Source organism: Chelonia mydas, chromosome 8, assembly GCF_015237465.2.
Source record: "Chelonia mydas isolate rCheMyd1 chromosome 8, rCheMyd1.pri.v2, whole genome shotgun sequence".
Taxonomy (NCBI): domain Eukaryota; kingdom Metazoa; phylum Chordata; order Testudines; family Cheloniidae; genus Chelonia; species Chelonia mydas.
Window position 1 is genome coordinate 77,928,428 of NC_057854.1, and position 20,740 is coordinate 77,949,167.

Consider the following 20,740-nt stretch of genomic DNA (forward strand, 5'->3'; position numbering starts at 1 on the left):
TTAAGAGCCTGATCCAAATGCCATTGAAGTTAACAGGAGACTTTTCCTTAAATGGGAGTTGGATCAGGCTCTAAAAGAGTGACTTTTGCCTTCAAAGAAAGATCAATTTGCTATTATGTTGCAGATGCACACATACTGATCAGCAGTGAGAAGGACGGCTTGTCAGTAAAAGCCCCAGAGTATGGCATAGATAAACTTTATTATGATGGACATACACTTAAGGTACAGTACTTTTTTCTTCACTGTTAGTGTTTTTGTTTTTATAAAATAAACATTTAAATTGACCTTTCCTTTGTTTTCATACAGATTCAAGTTGGTTTCTGGATGGCTGGAAAAACATGTGGTATTTGTGGAAAATATGACGGCGAGAGTAAACAGAAATATCAAATGCCTAGTGGCTATGTAGCTAAAGATGCAGTGAGCTTTGCTCAATCTTGGATTCTCTCAGAAGAGCCCTGTGCTGGAGGTATGAAGATTCTAAAATATATTTGTGCTATTACCATGAGTCACAAGTGAATAGCTTCAAGAATAGCTACAATATTTAGATATATGTGCTATACTGGATCCAAGTTCTAAAGCAGAGGTGGACAATAGAGTACCTGACAATCTGCTACGAGTGCATGCTTTTCACTATCAATGTGATTGGTGCTCACAGATAAAAGAAAGTACATTTTCCTGAGACTGGTAGTTTATTGCAAGGTCTTGTGTCGTTGCATTGTTATACCAGGTTAGTGTTTTATCATGCATCTACATGAGGGATGTGTGTGTGCTAAATCATATAAACACAAAAATGACTTTTTGCAATGTAAGTCAGGTAAGGACCAGTAAATGCCTATGAAAAACAGATATTCTTTAAAGGCATTTTATTGGGCATATCTTCATTGCTGATTTGTATTCTGCTACTTTCATGTTTTTATTGTCTATCAAAAATATAAAGTTTCTCTCTCCTAATTACACTAAACTGATTAGGAGCTATAGAGAGACAACATTTTAATGGATAGAGGGTGGGGGCACATGACATCTTGCCATGATGTACAAAAACATATTAGCAGCTACACCCTGTAAGAAGTCAGAATGCCCTCTATGGCCAAAGGCGGTGTGATGTGACATGGAAGAAAAGGAATGTAATTGTGCCCCAAGGTGAGCAGCATGTAGTCCGCCCATGTTGCCAGGAGCAGGTCAGGCATGTGCATCACACTTGCACAAAGGAGCAACCCTACTCTGCAAAGCATAACACCTGCCCTGCGCTGTCTTGGCCTGTTACTGCAGGATGCCTCCTGTTACAGACATGTAGTTGTTATCCCGTTGGCATTCTTCAGGGCAGAATTTAGTGCCTGATCCTCCTCCTCCTGAAATCAATGGTAAAACTCCCATCAACTTCAATGGGAGCAAATTTAAAATATTATTTATCACTGATCTAGTTTGTTTAGATCTCTTTGATTTCACTGATTCTTCTATGTAATGCTCAGTTGTAGTTGGGGAAATGTATATGCTTTCTCGAGCTTATGTTTTAAAATCCAATTATTTGACTTCTTGTAGCTTGTAAACTGCAGCACACACTCATCAAAATTGAGAAGCCAGTTGGTTTTGAAAACGTGGCCTCAAAATGCTATTCAGTCGAGCCAGTTTTGCGCTGTGTGAAAGGATGTTCAGCAACTAGAACTGCCCCTGTCTTTGTTGGTTTCCATTGTGTGCCAGCTGGTAAGTCTCAAAACTCCATACCTTTTCAGGAGGTGTATCATGGATGTCCGATTGTTAGACTCTATGAAGACTTAGCATCCCCTGTCCCATCAGCTATGGGAGGAAGTGCATCAGTCCAGGCTACAGCCTCCTTTGACACTGTTATTCATGTTGTTCAAAGAGTTTACCAAAAATCTTCAGCACAAAGAAGAGAGGATGTGTTATTTCTAATGTGAAAAAGCCCCAAATACCCCCAAACCCTAAATTTTGGGAGGAATAAAAAAGCAGTAAAGTCTACTTGCAGAGCAAAGTTATTTCAACATGGGTAAGGGTAGGAGAAGCTAGCCTAAATGATTTTTAAAAGTGTATTGTCTTAAAAAAATAAGATTCCAAATAATGATGCTCATTAAAATGACAAGCTTGACCCTGGAGTCTTTCTGCATTCAAAACTCTCATTGAGTTCAGTGGGAGTTGGACCTGCATAAAGACTGGTTCCTACAACTTTTTTTTAGTTTTTTATTGCTTTGGCCTAGGGTTTTGAGATGTTTGCTTTACTCTTCAAGTAATCAAAATGCAGATTTTGAAACTGTATAATCATAGATAATCCATTTGAATTAGCACATTTGAGTCCAGGGAAAGTATACAAATAACTTTCGCATCACTTCCCCTCCCCTCATTTTCTTATTTTCAGACTCCACAACCAGCTTTGATGAAGAGCAGATTAGGTTAGACCAGAAGTCTGAGGATTTGGAGAACACAGTTGATGCTCATACAATGTGTTCCTGTGAACAACTACAGTGTGCAGCATGACACTACATTTCACAGGGTTAGATACCCCTAATGGCGGGGGTTTTTTTGATGTATGTATACTCGTTCTCTGCAATTATGGACACACTACTTTGTTTCAAACAGTGAAGGTAACACTGAATTATTTTATAAAATGATTTCTCAATGTAATATTTTAAAATTTTGAAAACAATTTTGGTTACCCTTAATAAATATTTGTACTTTAAATTAAACAGTTGTTCAGGTTTATTTTTTGACTACACATAATTATTTTGTCACAGAGAAATAAAACGCTTCATTATATTATTGCGCTATGCAGCAACCTTCAGCCGTCATTTAAAGCTACACTTTTAAAAGTTGCCTCCAGGGCCCAATCCTGCAACTGGCACTGTGCAGGCGCCTACTCATGCAGTGTCAATCGCAGGACTGGAGCCTATTTTGTGTGTCCCAGTTTTAGGATAATCAATTTTACACACTCCAAGGCTTCATTTTCATCAGTGCTAAGCACATGCAGTTCCTATGGGCTTACATTTGTGTTACATATTTTCAGTGCCTGTAAAAAGCAGGCCTGGATCTCTTGGGTACCAATAACTGAGGTAGCCAAAGTCCGAGGCTAGGTTAGAGTAAATGCTCCGTGGGGCCTGATTCCCCCCGCATACCTCCAGCTCCAGTACTGCCGGGCACCAAGGAGGGGGGCAGCAGGGAGCGGGCGACAGTTGAGAGCCCGTCCAGGGGTGGCCCTCGCGCCTACTTCCTCTGGAGCCTTTTGCCAAACTACTTGCTCCCTTTGCCTCAGTTTCTCCAGCTGTTAAAAGGGGGCGGGGGAAGTAACGGGCCACACTCTGGCAGAGGCACAAGGGCCTCCAGGCTCCCACCTCCAGCGCCGCTCACTGGGCCGACGGGGGCCTGGCGGGCGGCACGTGGTCCGCAGGAGGGCGGGGCTCGCTGTCGGTCAGTGACGGGCTGGCCCTGAGTCTCCAGGCCCCGGGCGGTATTTACACGCCCCGCCGCCTAGCTCCGGGCCGGGGAGCCTGGCTTCCCCCACAACCCGCCCCCGCCCCCAGCGCGCTTCCAGCCGAAGCCCGGACTCGTGCTGCCTCCCCTCCCAAGCAGCCCTGGAGCTGCCGGTGTCGCCCCGTCTCGTCAGCCGGAGTCCCTGGCGGGCGGCGCGGGGCTGCCTGGGACCCCTGGCGCTGCTAGGGGCGTGGCCAGCAGCGAGAGCTGGAGGATTGGCCCGCTCCCGTTCCCGTAGCTGGAGTCGAGGCGGAAGCGCGGCTCCCAGCTGAGATCCGGCAGCGGCTGCCGCGTGCCCGGATCAGGGAAGGGTGACGTAGCGAGAGTGCTCAGCATGAGGCGGCTGTTGCGGGCCGGCGCGTGCGCGTCCCGCGGCTGCCCTGTTCTCCTTCTCGCCCTCCTGCGGCTGGGCTGGAGCAGCGGCGCGTGCCCCTGCCGCGAGCCCGCGCTCTGTCTCCCCATCGCCGGCGCCCGGGAGTTCGAGGTATCCCATCTCCGAGCGCCGCAAGGGGCTCTGGGATTGGGAACGGGGCTGCCCGTCTCAGGGCCCTGCGGCGATTCCTGCACCGCCTCCCCCAGAGGGCCTCGCGTCCGGTCCGCGCTGCGCGCCTCAGCCTCCTCAGCTCACCGGTGCGGCCCTTCTGGCCTCCCACCCTGGCGCCTGCTGATCCCAGTCCACAGTGCAGTGGCGTGGCCCTGGCTGGGGCCTACCGCCGCTCTACGGGCTGCCCCGTGCCACCCCCGATGCATGGGCCTGGCGGGCGGCGTCGTGCCGTCCTTGCCTCCCCATTCCCTGGCGGAGAGTCTCGGATTCGCTCCGGGTCTCCCCCAGCCCCGCCGCCAGACCCCTCCCACTCGGGCTGCCTGCCAGCCCTCAGCACCGCGGCGTGTCGCATGGCTACGGAGGGGCTGGGAGGGGCTCCTGAGCACCGCCCGCCTGCCCCAGCCAGCTCCCGCGATGGCTCGTCAGGGCTTGGAGACATGGGCGGGCTGGCGCCTTCGAAGCAAAGTCCCGCTGGCCGCAGCTCTTCCAGGGCATTTGACGGCCCTTTTAAGGGGTCGGTTATGGCCGGGGACTCTGTGTACCACCCTGGCAGTGCCAGCGAGCTGAAAGGTTGAGGCTAAAGTACATATGAATTGTGACTCCTCTTAGGGCAGAAGCTGGAGTTGGGGAGTGAGCTGTTTTGTTGTCTTTATTACTCAGGTGTTCGTGGCTAATCGGTTGCTTCTCTTTTTTTGGGCTCTAATGTATCTTTCTGGTCATTACACCTTTACATATGAAACTTTGAAAATTGATTAGAGTAGACCCTCAAATGTTGGTCTGCTGTTAAATTATGTGGATGATTTATTCAACCTCTTACAAAATCCAGCCCATTAAATCAAAACAGTCTTATTTTTAATAGAATAAAATGAGTTGTAATCCATGACGACCTTCCTGAAGTTTTAAATGAGTCCAAATTAGTTCATTAGCAAACTGTTTCAATTAATCTAATCAGTTAGGGTAGGTTTATTTGATCTGGCAGCTTCTGTTTGACAAAAAATTTATAAACTGGGTCAGCATGAATTACTGGGAAATGATGTTGGATCCTGTCAAAGCTCCTGCCAGTTTGTTTGCATTTTGAGACCAGTCAGCTATTGAATTTGGCAGGCACTAGATCTGTAAAGGACAAGCTGGCTTTCAAGAAGCATGAATAATTTAACTTTTTACTCTACCTAGAATGTATTTGGGATGCAAGGGAAAGGAATGACGCAGCTTTAATTTAAATTAAACTGTCATGAGAGTCTGACATTTGGTGTGCTTCCAGTCACTTACTTTTTGTTCTGCTTTTGCAGGTCTTTGTGTTTGATGTTGGAAGAAAATCTTGGAAGTTCTATGATTGGTCACAGATTACAACTGTGGCAGCTTTTGGAAAGTATGACCCTGAGCTATTGTGTTATGCTCATTCTAAAGGAGCCAGGGTAGTACTAAAAGGTTGGTTACAGTTAGGGAAATGTGGGCATTTATGTATTAAATTTATAAGAGAATAATATGCCCCCTTTTGCATAGGGTCATAATACACTACCACCCAGAATTTTTTAAAAAAGTATAAAACAGGCAAAACTCCAATTCTTTCTGCCCCAATAGTAACAAAACTACTTCAGTGTCAGCAAAATAAAGGATCTACTGGGAAAGAGACCAGTAGAAGTCACATGGGAATGGAGAGGAAGAAATGGGAAGAGAAAAGCATATGCAGGACTTGTGCCAGGTCTCTGCTCCATGTATTTGTATAATACTTAAAAATCAAATGTTGAATTAAGGAGCTACAACTCAATCTTAAAGGTTCTTGGACAAGAATAGCCCCAAATATATACTAGGAGGAAGGAGTGTGTAAAGTATTAAATGTTAAAAAAAAAAATAATAATAATAAAAAAAAAATAGTGTAATACCTATGAGGCTGAAAATGCTGTTCATATTTGGGGTTTATTTTATATATGAAATCCTTCATTTGTGGCCACACTTACAAGTTGTACACAGAGTTTTGGACTTCTCATTACAAAAAAGACAGAAAAAGGCAACAAAGATGTGGGAATAAGGAGGATCGCTTAAAAGGAAAGGTTAAAAGAAACAAGAAGAGTGCGTCACTATGTCTGGAAGTATTAGAAAGGTGTCAGCTTCGAGGAAGGGAGAGCAATTGTTCACAGTGGCTAAAGAAGGAATAACCAGAAGTAGTGGGATGAAACTACAAAGAAAAATTCAGGAATAATCTCACGGCATAGTATGATCTCCCAAGGAAACTGTACCAAAAAAATACCAAGCTACCCCACACTTGAATTGGTCTCCACTATACAGTCCACGTAGAGCATGGAAATGAAGTATATGGCAGAATAGGATTCCCTCCCACCCCAATATCTACCATTATTCAAATAAGTGGTAATTTATTAAGATTTCTTGTTTAGGAGATGTACCTGTGAAGGAAATTATTGACTCTGCTAACAGAACAGCCTGGATAGCACAACAGGTGGACCTGGCCAAAAAGCAGTATATGGATGGAATTAATATAGACATAGAGCAAGAAGTTCGTGAGATGTCACCTGAATACTATGCATTAACGGCTCTCGTTAAAGAAACTACTGATGCTTTTCATAGAGAAATTCCAGGATCACAGGTGAAAACAAAATTTATTTTATAAAATGATAGATTTTAAATCTGTGATGTCCTGGCAATTTATTCCATTATGTAAAGAGCACTTGTCTGTAAAATTCTGTGCAAGCCACTGGCACTGTTTCCCAAGTGTACATTGTATTATATATTATTATTATGGTCATATATAAGCTCCTTATTGAGCTAGGTGCTGTACAAACAGAACAAAAATGGCTGTATTCTTTTTCTCTGAAGGATAATTGAAAATGCATCCTTTATGGAACTCAAATATTAAAATAGAAGCAATTTTGCTGGGATTGACAGTATTTTCATTACAGACCTTTTTGGTGTATTGGCTGCCAGAGGTAAATCACTTTTATGTTGTTGTTGGTATGACTTAATGAAACTTTGAAAATACTGATAATTTCAGCATGATGTGAGGAAAAACTTGATAAATCTTTAGCAGGATTTAACAGGCAAAGGAATGAAAGATGTTAAAGATTTCCTTTGAAAAGATTTATCTTTATTCTTTGCCTGTTCTCTGTCATGTTCTTAAATAGATTATCATTGGTCATAGTTCATAATTCTATTTTTGTGTGTGTGTATTAAATTACACACACATAGAAGACTTTGCAGACATATTTTTAAAAAAGGTGAATCAGATTTTGGGCCCACTAGTCTTGACTGTGCCCCTTTTATGCATATTAATTTTATAGTTGTAAAGGCAGATTTGCTCTGAAAACTCAGAAATATTACAGTTCCTCTTACAATCCATGGGTATCGAACAGCGCAGCATTTTGAAAACATCCCACTAAAGTTTACATAGCTCTGCTTTACAAAACAGCAAAGGAATAGAACATATGAATTCCACACTAGATTTAAAGTTGTGGTTTTCTCTATCAGGTCACCTTTGATGTGGCTTGGTCTCCAGCATGCATAGACAAAAGATGCTACAACTACAGTGGGATTGCAGATGCCTGTGATTTCTTGTTCGTGATGTCTTATGATGAGCAGAGTCAGGTCTGGACAGGATGTATTGCAAGAGCGAATGCTCCCTACAGTCAGACCTTAGATGGTAAGAATCAGTCAATAATGTCAGCAACTGGCACATTTCTCTTTTAAAATGCATTATTGGAAGGGGACACCTTTTTCCTAAAATATATTAAATGCCTTTTGATTGCATTATTTGTTTTCTTGAAGCCTTTGATATTACTAAAATCTACTAAGAGAACTGTTTTCACATTGGGGGAATAGGTACCTCAGATTTTTGTGGCACCATGGATGGACGTAGAGCAGTCATGTGCTATTTGACACCTGAATTATATGTCACCCTCAGTGGGATTCAGGTACACCCATGGGCAAGAGTTGGATTAGGGCATAGGCACAAATGGTACCTACCTAAGGCTCCACCTGCACCCATTTAACTTCTTTCTTGACTGAAAATTATTTAAATATGCAGGGTTCCACATCAGGTTAATGGCTCATGCAGTTTGTCACCCTACAACTGCTCAGGTTATCAGCTACTGAAACATCTTGAACTGCTTTATTCTGCTGTTAATCTTTCTTTCCTTTCTGTGCATCATGTAGAACTTTCTTGTATTTAGAATTCATATTTCAATAATGTTGGCAGCTTTCTGCATATACTGAAACGCCCTTTGTTTTTCCTCGCTGGCCAGGGTATCATATGAAAGCATGGCTGTGAAAGCTAATTGGTGCACTTCCCTGGAGCTTCCTAATGTCTTGCAGATAGTTGATACTTGAGTCTTTTTAGTACTTAATTTTATATGATTTTAGACATTTCTTTATTAATAAATTAATCATATGGTAGATCAAACAGTAAAAGAATGTTATACCAAAGGAATTACATTGGAAAGAGGGTCGTAGATGTATTTGTATTTTGAATATCTGCCTTGATAACCTTTGCTTCATTAGTGTTGAGAAATCTGCTCTAGGCATAGATTCTAAGGCCGGAAGGGATCATTATGACCTCCTGTATCACACAGGCCATATAACTTCCCCAGAGTAATGACTGGAACGTATCTTTAAGAAAAACATCCAATCTTAATTTTAAAATTATCAGCAATGGAGACCCTTGGTAAATTGTTCCAGTGGTTAATTATTCTTGCTGTTAAAAAAAATTATGCCTTATTTCTAGTCTGAATTTGTCTTGCTTCAACTTTCAGCCATTGGATCGTGTTGTACCTTTCTCTGCTAGTTTGAAGAATCTGTTATCTCAAATATTTGTTCCCCATGTAGATACTTATGGACTGTTGTCAAGTCACCACTTAACCTTCTCTTCGGAGCTCAGTCTATCACTATAAGTTTATCGCTATATTTTTTCTAATCTTTTAATCATTCTCATGGCTCTTCTCTGAACCCTCTGCAATTTATCAATATCTTTCTTCAGTTGTGGGCACCAGAATTGGACATAGTATTCCAGCAGCAGTCACAGCATTGCCAAATATAGAGGTAAAATAGCCTTTCTATTCCTACTTGAGAGTCTCCTTTTTATGCATATCAGAATCACATTAGCTCTTTTGGTCACAGCGTCACATTAGGAGCTCATATTGAGCTGATTATCCACCATGACCCCCAAATCTTTTTCAGAGTCACTGCCTTCCAGAATAGAATCCCCTGTCCTGTAAGTGTGGCCTGCATTGTTAGTTCCTAGATGTATACATTTACATTTATCTGTATTAACACATACCGTTTGCTTGTGCATAGTTTACCAAACGTTTCAGATTGCTCTGAATCAGTGATCTGTCCTCTTCATTACTGTTTCCCTTAATTTTTGTGTCATCTGTAAACTTTATCATTTATGATGGTATGTTTTCTTCCAGGTCATTGGTAAAAATGGTAAACAGTTATGTTCTTAGTGTAGGGCTAAGAAACAATCCCTGCAGAACCCCACTGGAGACAGACCAACTCCAAAGCGATTTCCCATGTGTAGTTACACATTTTAATACCTATCAGTTAGCAAGTTTTTAATCCATTTAATGTGTGCCATGTTAATTTTATATCATTCTAGGTGTTTTATCAAAATGTGGTATATATCAAGTGACACACCTTACCGAAGTCTTATGACAACACTGTTGTCTTTTATCAACCAAACTAGTAATCTCATCAAAAAAGATATCGTTTGTTTAACAGGGTCTGTTTTCCATAAACCCTTATGGATTTGCATTAACTACATTACCTTATATTACATTGGCAAGTTAGTAAATATATACAGCAGAAAAAAGAAGTATGCATGTAAATTCATATTTTCTTTTAAATTAGGATATGATGACTACATTAACATGAGCATTGAGCCAAAGAAGCTTGTGATGGGTGTTCCCTGGTATGGCTATGATTATAGATGTCTGGATTTGTCTAAGGTAAGATTAAGGCAGTTCTATCATAGCTGTGTTTTTGATATTTTTTTCTATGATATGCTATATAATTTTTGGTAGGTTTTTTTTTTTTTTTTTTTTTTACAGTTAGGAAATGCAAAGACTGTGTGGTCTCTAAGATAAGAGCACAGGACAGGGACTTAAGATATCAGTGTTCTAGTTGGTTCTGCCAGTAACTTACTGTGTGATTCCAGGCAAGTCATTTTACCTCTGTGCCTCCCTTTCCTCCTCTGTAAAATTAAGATGATACTTGGATACCCAAAAGTGCTTTGAAATCTTTGGATGAAAAGAGCTATATAAGTATGTAACTCCCTCTTGTGGGGCAGCCTGATCCCTTCTGAAGGTAGTGGAGCCTCTTATCCCTCTACAGGGATTTGGTGACCCCCTTTAGGACCAGTGGTCTTTGAGTTCTTGGTGCCTCCATCCTGTGTTCAGGTGCGCAAATCCGTAATCAACCCTGTGACCTCTAGGATATTATAATTTATGGGTACAATAAATCAAGGAATTACATAAATAGCATTTAATTCCTGAAAAGGATAGGGGTAAATTAAAAGGAAGGGGAAGAGAACAGGAAAAGGAATCAAAGATGTTAAATAAGCTCCTTACCCCCCAAATCCTGCAAATAAAAGCCCACACACTAAATTGATATGACAGTTCCCTCTTCCCCCTGCCACCACCAGTGCTCCCTAGAGGCCTTATCTTGGGGGTGGAGGGATTGGGAGTTTGATGTGGATGGCTGGTATCCATTCCTGGGAAACTGATAGTCCTTCCTTTCAGTTGAATGGAGTCCCTGGTGGCCTTGAGCCCTGACTGTCGGGTTCTGCTGGCTTTCAGCGCTCACTGGTGCAGCAGAATCTTGGGATTGGTCTCTCTGTTGTGGAGCTAGGGGCTCCAGGTCAGTCTCAGGCCCTCTGATAGGGAGAGTCAAAATAGCCATCTCCCCTTCTACTGCAGAGAGATGCTGTCTTGAGGCTGCTTCTCTTCCAACATGACTTCCTGAAATCAGCTCTCCCTCCTCACATGGTCCCTGCCATGCTCAGTCATGTGGCCCAGGCATATGAAGGCTTTCTGGGACCTGCAGTTGATTGTCCAGGCATGTCAGTCAGGTTCCTGGGCCAGCCCCTACAGACACTGGGGCTCAAGCATAGGTGAATCAAGCAGTCTCAGTTGAAGATCCAGTCTGTGCCTCTGCTCCTCTTTCTCTGAAGCCGCCAAATTAGCAAGGGGGCTACAAGTACAAAATATTATTGAGGAGTTTTGTTATTTATTTAATTATTTTATTTTATTATACAAATAATATAAAGTGAATATTAGTGTTGTTTCCTACAGTAGACCAGTATGAGGAGCTGGAAGTTACTCATTTCAATTAAATGAAATTGAACTTCAATTGAACTTCTTTCTCTACATTTTATTGAAACAGATAGTAATCCATATCTGGTGTGAATATTTAGTTATTTTTGGCAGGTGCCTCTTTCTGACTTTCTTCCAGGCTTATCCCTTCTGAAGGGTTTAATAAATCCAAGAAACATGAACCAGAACTCCCTGTTTTTTCAGGATCATGTTTGTTCCCTCCCAAATATTCCTTTCCGAGGGGCTCCATGCAGCGATGCTGCAGGGCGTCAGGTCACCTATGGAACAATAATGAAGCAGGTGAATAGTTCTATTTCTGGGAGCCTGTGGGATGAGGAGCAGAAGGCTCCATATTATGAATATAAGGTAAGCAGTTTCCTAGACAAACGTTTGAGCTGTGAACTAAATGTACATGAACCTTAGTTCTGTTCTCATAAAGCTAGATTCTCAGGTGTGATCTGTCCACTTTGGATGCTTATGTGTTGCAGAGTGGATGGATTCCAGCTTAACTTGTGCAGGGGAACTCTCCTTTGACATAATGCTGGCAGAAGTGGCAGAGCTGGCTCCTGCACTAGCCTCCCACCTCTTCACTGAGAGGGAGGATGCATATGATGCCAGGAAGGGGGTTTGGTAGGACAGAGTTCCACTATGCCTATCCTCCCTTGTCATAAGGCCCCTAAGGAACCTTATGCCAGTGATATAAGTTAAAACAGGATCCCAGCCGCTCTTAATTGCGGCTGGTGCTGGGTGGCACAAGATCAGGGAGCTGTAACTGTCTCCCTTTGGCGTCCCCTCTTCACTGTGTCCAAACTCCATCTGGATGCAGTGGAAGACTGAGCCCATATATTATTGGTGTGCATTTATAAAGCTGTAAATATTTCTTATGGTTCCGTTGGTGATGGATTGTCAGTTACCTGGTATTAAATTTTGTATAACTTTAGTGCAGTGATGACTGACTAAAAGCTCTAAAAGTCATCACCAGCTGAAAGCAATATAATTTTTATTTAGCAAAATTCCATAACTTTCTCTAAACCTATGTTTATTGCTAGGAACACAAACACATACTCTGTGACTGAATTTCATTTACTAGATTAGACTGCACGATTGAAATCCTAGCCCAAGCCTTTGATATTATCAGATTTTTAAATTAAATTTATCAATAAAATACACACAGATCTAGTCATCTCATTTAATGAAAATTAATACAAACATCTTTGTAACTCATTTGTGGTTGCTTGTCTGGAGATCAGAGAAAAATACGAGTAAGAAAGCAGAGATGTTTACTGGTCTGTGCATTGTCGAAGAAAGATAGCTGGAGTTGTGGGGTTTTTTGTTGTTTTGTTTTGTTTTAAACCACACACACACACACACACACACACACACACACACACACACACCCCCCCCCCCCCCCCCCTTTTAAGAAGCTTCTTTGCACTTTTGGAAAGGGAATTTTAGATTGTCTTGTTTGGAGAGCTTTTAAATGTAAGTCTGGAAAAGCACTGTACACATTTTATTCATCTGAGTTTTTACTTCATTTATAATTATAGTTTTGATTCATTGCATTTAACCTCTTTGTATACAGTGTTAATATATGCTAACACAAATGTCCGATGAACTTTTTATAGGACTCTCTTGGTCATTTTCATCAAGTATGGTACGATAATCCGCAGAGCATTTCCCTGAAGGCAGCGTTTGCAAAGAAACGTGGTTTAAGGGGTATTGGCATGTGGAATGGAAATTGTCTTGACTACTCCAGAAGTTCTGTAGCAGAGCAGCAGACTGAAGCAATGTGGCGAGCCTTGAGACCATAGCAACTATGTAAGATAGTGAACACTACCTCTGGATTTAGACTGTAGAAAATTAATTGGTAGTTGTTATGGCTAATATACTGTCTTATGCCTTCTTGCAAGCATGCACTGGTTACAAGCAAAACTTCATCTTGTCAGTCTGTGCTTTATACCTTAGAAAGTATTTAACATTGCATTAACACTGTTTTAACAGGTTCTGGTTTTTCTCATTTTCAAAACTTTCATAACTGCATCAGACCTTGAACTTGACACTCATAATATATATTAACAACATATGTACGTTGAACCATTTAAAAGAGAGCATATGAGAATGAAGTGCTCTGCTCAACACAAATGCTTTAACATAACCAATTACTGTTCTTTATTCTGTAAAGGTTGAGAAGGTTTTAATTATTCTGTAAAGGTTGTGAAGGTTTTAATTATTTGTAGCATTTAGCTTTGTTGCCAGTGAAACTGAAGAATTAAATATTCTTTTTATGTTTACATAACATTGTGAGGTTCTTTTACAACTTCAAAAGCCAGAAAACCTTGGGCTTCAAAGAAAGCCCATTTTTCTCAAAGCAGCATTCTAAAGTGTATATGATGATAAGCATTTCTTATGACTTGTCTGAACACATTGATTTCATAATTAGCATTTTTAAGTGTCTACATTTTTGAACTAGATAATTGTAGTCACCATACTGCTGTAATTTCTGATGCTAGTATAAAGTCTACATGGTGCTTTTAATTCATAATCAGAGGAATGGATGGTGTTCTCTAAGTATTTAGAGGTTTATTCGCCTCATCCTTCATGTCAGTAACTGGTACTACTAGCTATGGGAAACATATGCACACATATTGGCTAGTTTAACACTTTTTTTGTAGAAAAGGTGCCCATCTACACATTGGAATTTGTTTTGGGGCACAGTATTTATTAGTGCTAGTGCTTCATTTGTGCTATATTGTGGTTTGATCTTGTGTGTGTGGATAAATCATGTTTCTGTTCAAGTTAAAGGGGTTGTATGGATAAAAGTGAGGTTAGAATTTGGCTATAACATGGTACCCTGAAAAAATCTGTCTTTAGGTCAATTTTATGTAGATCTTGCGGAGAGAACAATCCTGTATCAGTAGAGAGATGGATTGGATAATCTAATAGATGTTTTTCGTCTTTAAATGCTGTGATTCCTGACAACTAAAGAGGATAGATTCCTTGATCTAGCATGGTGTTTTTCACATTTCTTTACACAAAACTCAGGCTGAATAAAAGGACCCTATATTCATTTCTAGTTGCTTATAAAATGTGAAAATATTCAGAATGAGAAAATCTCAGGTTAGTCCTAATATATTCTGATGATGATTCATTGTGCCAGGGGAATTTTGAATGAAATATTAAGATGTTTGCAAACATTTATAGAGAGCGAGTGTGCGTGTGTGCTCATGCGCGTATTTCAGTGAAGTTTTGTTAAAATGGAAAGGAAATATTAAGGCTGAGGCAAAAGAACAATTCATGGCACTTTCATTTTCCTAGAAGCAAAATACAATATTTGTTTTTTAATGTTTCAAGGATTATTTCATAAATAAATGATCTACTAAACTGTTTGAGAGATTTTCTGTATATAACATTTTAAAAGTGAGGTGTAATCCAAATTTTCTGAGTCTGTGGTTTGTCTTTGAACATACTGCAATGAAAGAAGAAAGAAAACTGTTTTCTAGTCCTGCTGTGTATTTGTTACAAAGATAGGCCCATATCCTGTGGACATTTACGCATCTGTTTAATTTTATATGCTATGAGTATTCCCATTGAAGTCAGTGGGACTACTCAGGTATGCACTTAAGTTGATATACTAAGTGTTGTTTTTTAAATGTTGATATTTGTCTTATTGAATCTGTGGACACAGTGAAATAATTAATAGGAGTCTGACATTCCCCCCTCCTTAATCAGGATTTTGGTTTAAATACCTAACATTGTCAAGTTAGGCCCTGACTATGCTATAACTTGCAACTGATGTTACAGTAGAACCTCAGCGGTATGAACACTTTGGGAATGGAGGTTGTTTGTAACTCTGAAATGTTCATAACTGAACAAAACATTATGGATTTTCTTTCAAAATTTTACAACTTAACATTGACTTAATATAGCTTTGAAACTTTATTATGCAGAAGAAAAATGCCGCTTTTAACCATCTTAATTCAAATGATCCCTTATCAAATCTTTTTTTTAAACTTCCCCTTTGTTTTTTTTAGTAGTTTATGTTTAACACAGTACTGTACTGTGTTTTTGCTTTTTTTTTTTTTTTTTGTCTTTGCTGCTGCCTGATTGCATACTTCTGGTTCCAAATGAGGTGTGTGGTTGACTGGTCAATTATTTAACTCTGAGGTTCTACTGTACTTTCTCTACTAGTTGAAAAGTGCTTAACATAGTGTCAGTCATAAAATCTTTAAAAGCTGTTTTATAACTGTTAGAGAAGTGCAAATGGACACTGCTGGGGGTGTATAAAACTTTACTGTTGAACACAGTATAGCTTAAACAGGTTTGTGTGGACTGCTTGCTGCAGAATTGTATTAGGAAAATGCACAACACCAACAAAGTAAGCATTGGTAGAGTGCTGAAAACTAAGAAGTAAATTGGATGTTTGGTATGAATGTTTATCTAACTGCTTTTAGACTTCATCTGAGGGACTGAGGAATATTAAGCCAGCATCCAGCAAATAAATAACTTCTATAAATGCTAGATTGAGGATTTTTTCTGTAAAAGAAGAAATCATTACAGAACTGGATTGAATCTACTATTTAATACACAACCATTTCCCTCTTTGTCCTCTTAATATGTTGTCATTTATTCTTGTAGATTATTATAGTGTGTGATCACATTGAGAGAGACTTTTTGGACTACAGGGGCTAGGAAACTCTGGGTGGAGGTGACCTGGTTTACTTCAGTGTGTACCATCAGGGAGGAGACACCTTGCATTTATGTAAAACTTTCCTCCCTGAAGAAGGTGCATGCAAGGAGCATGAGTTAGCTGTTAATTTGGGCGTGGATATTCATTTAGGTGTCCTCTCTGCTGTGGAGATGATCACATATTGTAGCCACTTACCCTTTGGCCCTGCCTCAAAACCCTGTGAAACCTGACTCCTATGAAGGGATTTCAGCAGTATCTGAGAATGGGGAATCTCTATGGGGCTGAGAAAAGACAATGCTTCGGGGAACTGTCTCAGTCCACTCCCCTCCCAACATTTTGAGCCACATTCCCATGAAGTGCTTCTGGGGAAAAGGGATGCTGCTGCAGAGCCATGACTCTAAACCTCCAGCCCTCAGGGGGTCACAGATTGGATCTGGATTCCTTACACTTGTAAAACAAAAGGGACTAGATCACCTTTTATCTGTGGTATCTCTTTTCATCTGCTGCTGTGTATTTCATATGCTAACTTTTGTTAAAACTTTAAAAATTAAACACTTGAATCTGTTTCATCAACTAGAATTTTAATTGAACTATTTATAATTTCAAGTTTTCTGTATCACTGCAGAGAATGGAACCCAAAGTCCAGTCCTCTGCTCTTATTTATTAAATACCGTTAGTGTTTTCCATGCTGTATAAACAGAAAAAAGACAGTCCCTTCCTTCTAGAGTTTGAAATCTAAATTGGTCCTAGCCAATACAGTTCAGATTCATAGGATTTAGGTTCCAATCTTGAAGTGGAACAGGGGTTGGTTCATTTGTTGGGAAGGCTTTAGGGAAGGCTTTAAAGAAGGATTACATTGGAGACAGAGAGGTTGTATAGCTCACAAGATTTAGAGTTCCTCCTTTTGAAAGTGTTTCAAAAACTTTCACATCCTATTACTGACATCCTGTCTGTTTCTGTCACTTGCAATAATTTAGTATAGCCTTGTCAGTTTTGTGGCTGCTTCACATTAACCTCTTGCAGCGTCCTGCTTTGCTAGATATAATACCCTTTGGAACTGAGGGAGCAAGCAGGAGAGAATGGAAAAAGTTAACATGGAGGGGGTACTATTTCCCTTCCAGAGATCTGATGCTCCATACAGGAACATGCCTGTTGCCTCCACTCTGAACTTGGTTAATAAATACTGTATGCGCTACATTTTCTTTCATATAAGTCTGACCATGATCATATTCACAACCTCATGGCTAGGACAAGGGCACTTGATTGTCAGTGCAGCTACATTTAAAAGAGAGAAAAGAAACTACAAGACTGCTATGATTACAATGCTTGAATTTCAAAGCACAATGAGTAGATATCTGAAATCAGATTTCTGCTGCCCCAGTCCTGTAAAAATTGCCAACTATTTTGTGGGTTAAACTGATTGAGCTATATGTACTTCAAAAGACCAAAAATACATTTTTATCCACAACTATGGGTATACTAGTTCAAATTACAATTCCATATTGATCTTCATTATATAAAAAAACATAATTCACTATTTGAAAAAAAATTAATGCCATTTCTTTACATTTGATTAGCTTATAGTCAAAAATAAACACGCTAATAGGTTAAACTGCATATTTTATAAGTATAAGTGAATTACAACTAAGTTACAATTATTAGCTTGAGATATTTTAGGGCATTTTAAATAAATGATATACCTCTATTTTAACATATACAATTATCCTATCTTCCATATTGAGAAGTCTGTACAATAAAAGCATAGGAACATAAAACCAACTACTGATATGTTGAGCTTCGATACAAATATATTACACAATCCCAAGTAATGTGATCCTTCTAAAATGTTGGTGTTTCAGACTGGAGTATTAAAGATGACTGAATTTTCTTCTGTGCCAGCTCTGCTCTCAATGCTCGTAAATCAGAGGCTGCCTGCTTTCTCATCTGCAAAAGAACTAGAGATTATTTAAGGAAGATTTTGAAGTTGAAGATTTAATTTTTATGTGGGTTAGATGGATATAGAATGTGCCTTTCATCTCCAGGACGCTTTGATTCTATCCAGTTCTAGCCCTGCTTTTCTGCATGTTTCCTTTGTGGTGTCATCTTTAAAAGTCAAATCCTGAAATCCTTACTCAGCAAATTCCGATCGCCATCAGTAAGGGTTTGCCTGACTAAGACTCTCAGGACTGCTTTGTACAACTGACAATATTTCTCTTCTAGAAATACATTTTCTAGTCGTTTGACTTTTGCTAGCAATGGACAGAATTGTCTCCCACACTGCAGATGATAAGGCAAAGGGACAAATTCTTATTTTAGTTGCAACAGTACAATCCACATTGATTTCAGTGTCATACTCTGAACTCACTTTTTTCCATAACTAAAATTAAAATCTGGCTACAAGCTCGTGTGAAAAGATGTGTATTGTACTGCAGCTGTCTAGACCAGACCTGGTCTGTGAATAAAATGACCTTGTCAGACAATTAAACGCTCATGGGTTTTCATTCTGTCCTTTATCTTCAGGTTAGACCATCTGATTTCCCTGATATTAATTTTTTCCATTTCTTTATAAATGTTTGCTAGCCTCCTTATCTCATCTCTGTTGTTGCCTGCTCCATTAGTACCCTTTGAGGATGTCAATACCTTGTTACCCTGTGGATGTTTAAAATTGTGAATTTACTCCTGTCAGTCTCTCATAGATGTGACTCTACATCAAGGATATATCTCCAACAGCTATAATTAGATGTTTTTCTTCCACTTTCTGAAGTTGGTGTCTTACAAACAAGGCTGGATAATGAATTACTGTCCTAGAGCTGTGTTTGAGCTTGTTTTCCCAAATACTCAACTTTTGTTCCACTTCATTTGCTGTCTGGATACAATGTGAGGCAGTAATAACTTTCTCAGGTCCCTTTTTTACTTTGCCCTTCCAAAATGCCCTCAGTGTCATTGATTTAGATTTGAAAATACTTCATGGGATGCTTATTCCACCTCTGCATCCTCTTTCTTTCATTAGTGAGCAATGGACATCAGTGTTTTTTTTTTATTTATAGATTTTTCTATTGTGCTCATCTAAGTCTGCTGGTTCTTTACAACTCTTAGGCTGGTGTAGCCTTCCATATCACGCTACTCATCTTTTCATCAGACATTTCTGAAAGGCTCTACGAGGATGTGTCAATCTCAGAGTCTCCAAACTATGGCCTATATTGTCTACTATGTCAGCTTTCTCCTCCAGGGAGATGGGTAGTGAGCGATGGGGCAGGGATGGAGCATTAGGGAGGGGTGGGGCACGGGTGCTTGGTTTTTGGGGATTAGAAAGTTGATAACCCTAGTGCTGGAGAGAGCAGGATTCCATGGCAATGATTTGCTCTTTACTGCCGGAGCAGAGCAGCATGCTCCGCTGTCAGAACTTCCCAGAGCTTTGAAAGGGGAGCGGTTGCATGCCAAGGCAGCCGAGTTCAAAACAGTGAGCAGAGCGGTCACGGTGGACATTGTGGGATACTGGGGGAGGTCAGTTATGGTGACATAGCAGACAGCAGTGTCTACACTGATGCTTTGTCGTTTTAACTTTGCCGCAAAAAGCTCTATGCCTCTTGTCGAGGGGGTTTTATTTTGTTGGCACAGCAGTAGAGTTTTGCTGAAAAAACTGTGCAGTGTAGACAAGGCTTTAGTTTATGCAGTTCATGGAAAATGGAAACACTATGAATGCTGCTTATTACTACATGATGTGGAGTAAGGCAGGTTGGTCATATAACATAATATCTCCTCAAATACTGCCTAACTTTTAAAAATTTCAAATATATTATGGCTCTAGATTTTATAGCGAAGAAAATCTCTATTTGTTTAATTTCCAAGTTGGCTAGAATAAATGCAGATTACCTTAATTTCTATTATGAGTTTCATTTTTGTATTATCCAGCTTTCTCTTTAGTTGATCAATTTCGTGCTGCACTGTTGTAATCTGGATGATTGTGGTGTTCTATGGGGAATAAACAAAAAGCTTTTATGCAGCTCCGCTATATTACATATTTTTTTCTACCGCTGCAGTTATTGACACCCCCCCCCCCCCGGATAGTAATCCTCTAAACTCTTCTTCCAAGCCTCCTTCAGTTTTTGACTTCCCGCCCTCAAATGTCCTGTATTGTAGCAGTCTTCTCTCAAAAGGAGGGAAGCTCCCTCCAAGAGCCAGGCCCTGCTGGCCTTCAGATGAGCAGGGGGCACCCACAATTTTCCCAATCCCTGTTACTTTGGGCAATGTATAGTAGCACATTATTCTGCTACTGGTCTTCACGACTGGACTCTGTCTATGATATAAAAAAATATGAAGTCTCAATCTCACCCATAGAATGCCATTACTTTGTCTCAGTCAGGACATTGATGGCAATCTGCTATATTCTTGAATAGTGGTGGATTAAACAGAACACCACCTCTGCAATGGCAGTGTCATTTTTCAAAAATTAAATGGCTTAGTTTTCAAAAGTATGGGCCAGATCCTTAGCTGCTGTAAATCAGCATTACTTCCTTGAAGTGAATGAAGCTGAAGGGGATGTGTGTGTTAGTCTTTTTTGATGCTCTAGGCCTTTGAAAACCTCTTTATATCCTAGCAGCTATATCTGCATTACATGCCACTGGCGGTGGTGTGCGGTGTACATGGCACAGTGAAAAACAGGTTGGTCCACACTGCAGTATGTAGCTACATGTGTTAATGAAAGGCTCC

The 20,740-nt window shown here is 40.3% G+C and overlaps 3 protein-coding genes across 3 annotated transcripts in view; 2 read left to right on the top strand and 1 right to left on the bottom strand.

Moving 5' to 3' along the window:
• Positions 1–2,623, top strand: part of LOC102933140 (vitellogenin-2) — a 35,261-nt gene extending 32,638 nt beyond the window's left edge. The window contains exons 30-33 of the mRNA XM_007068771.3: positions 125–222; positions 307–466; positions 1,540–1,701; positions 2,372–2,623. Coding sequence (XP_007068833.2) covers positions 125–222; positions 307–466; positions 1,540–1,701; positions 2,372–2,490 — 539 coding nt within the window. The 3' untranslated portion in view covers positions 2,491–2,623. The remainder of the gene's footprint in view (positions 1–124; positions 223–306; positions 467–1,539; positions 1,702–2,371) is intronic.
• An 868-nt stretch (positions 2,624–3,491) lies between these two features.
• On the top strand, positions 3,492–20,033 carry CTBS (chitobiase). The gene is made up of 7 exons (XM_007068732.4): positions 3,492–3,964; positions 5,314–5,452; positions 6,418–6,626; positions 7,505–7,676; positions 9,881–9,978; positions 11,548–11,709; positions 12,969–20,033. Exons 1-7 carry the CDS (start codon positions 3,815–3,817, stop codon positions 13,152–13,154), a joined length of 1,116 nt encoding a protein of 371 aa, XP_007068794.2. The 5' UTR covers positions 3,492–3,814; the 3' UTR covers positions 13,155–20,033.
• SPATA1 (spermatogenesis associated 1) overlaps positions 16,605–20,740 on the bottom strand; it is a 43,246-nt gene continuing 39,110 nt past the window's right edge. Inside the window, exons 12-13 of the mRNA XM_043553020.1 lie at positions 19,904–20,002; positions 16,605–17,974 (exon numbers count right to left, since the gene is read on the bottom strand). Of these exons, the coding sequence (XP_043408955.1) occupies positions 17,870–17,974; positions 19,904–20,002 (204 nt within the window). The 3' untranslated portion in view covers positions 16,605–17,869. The remainder of the gene's footprint in view (positions 17,975–19,903; positions 20,003–20,740) is intronic.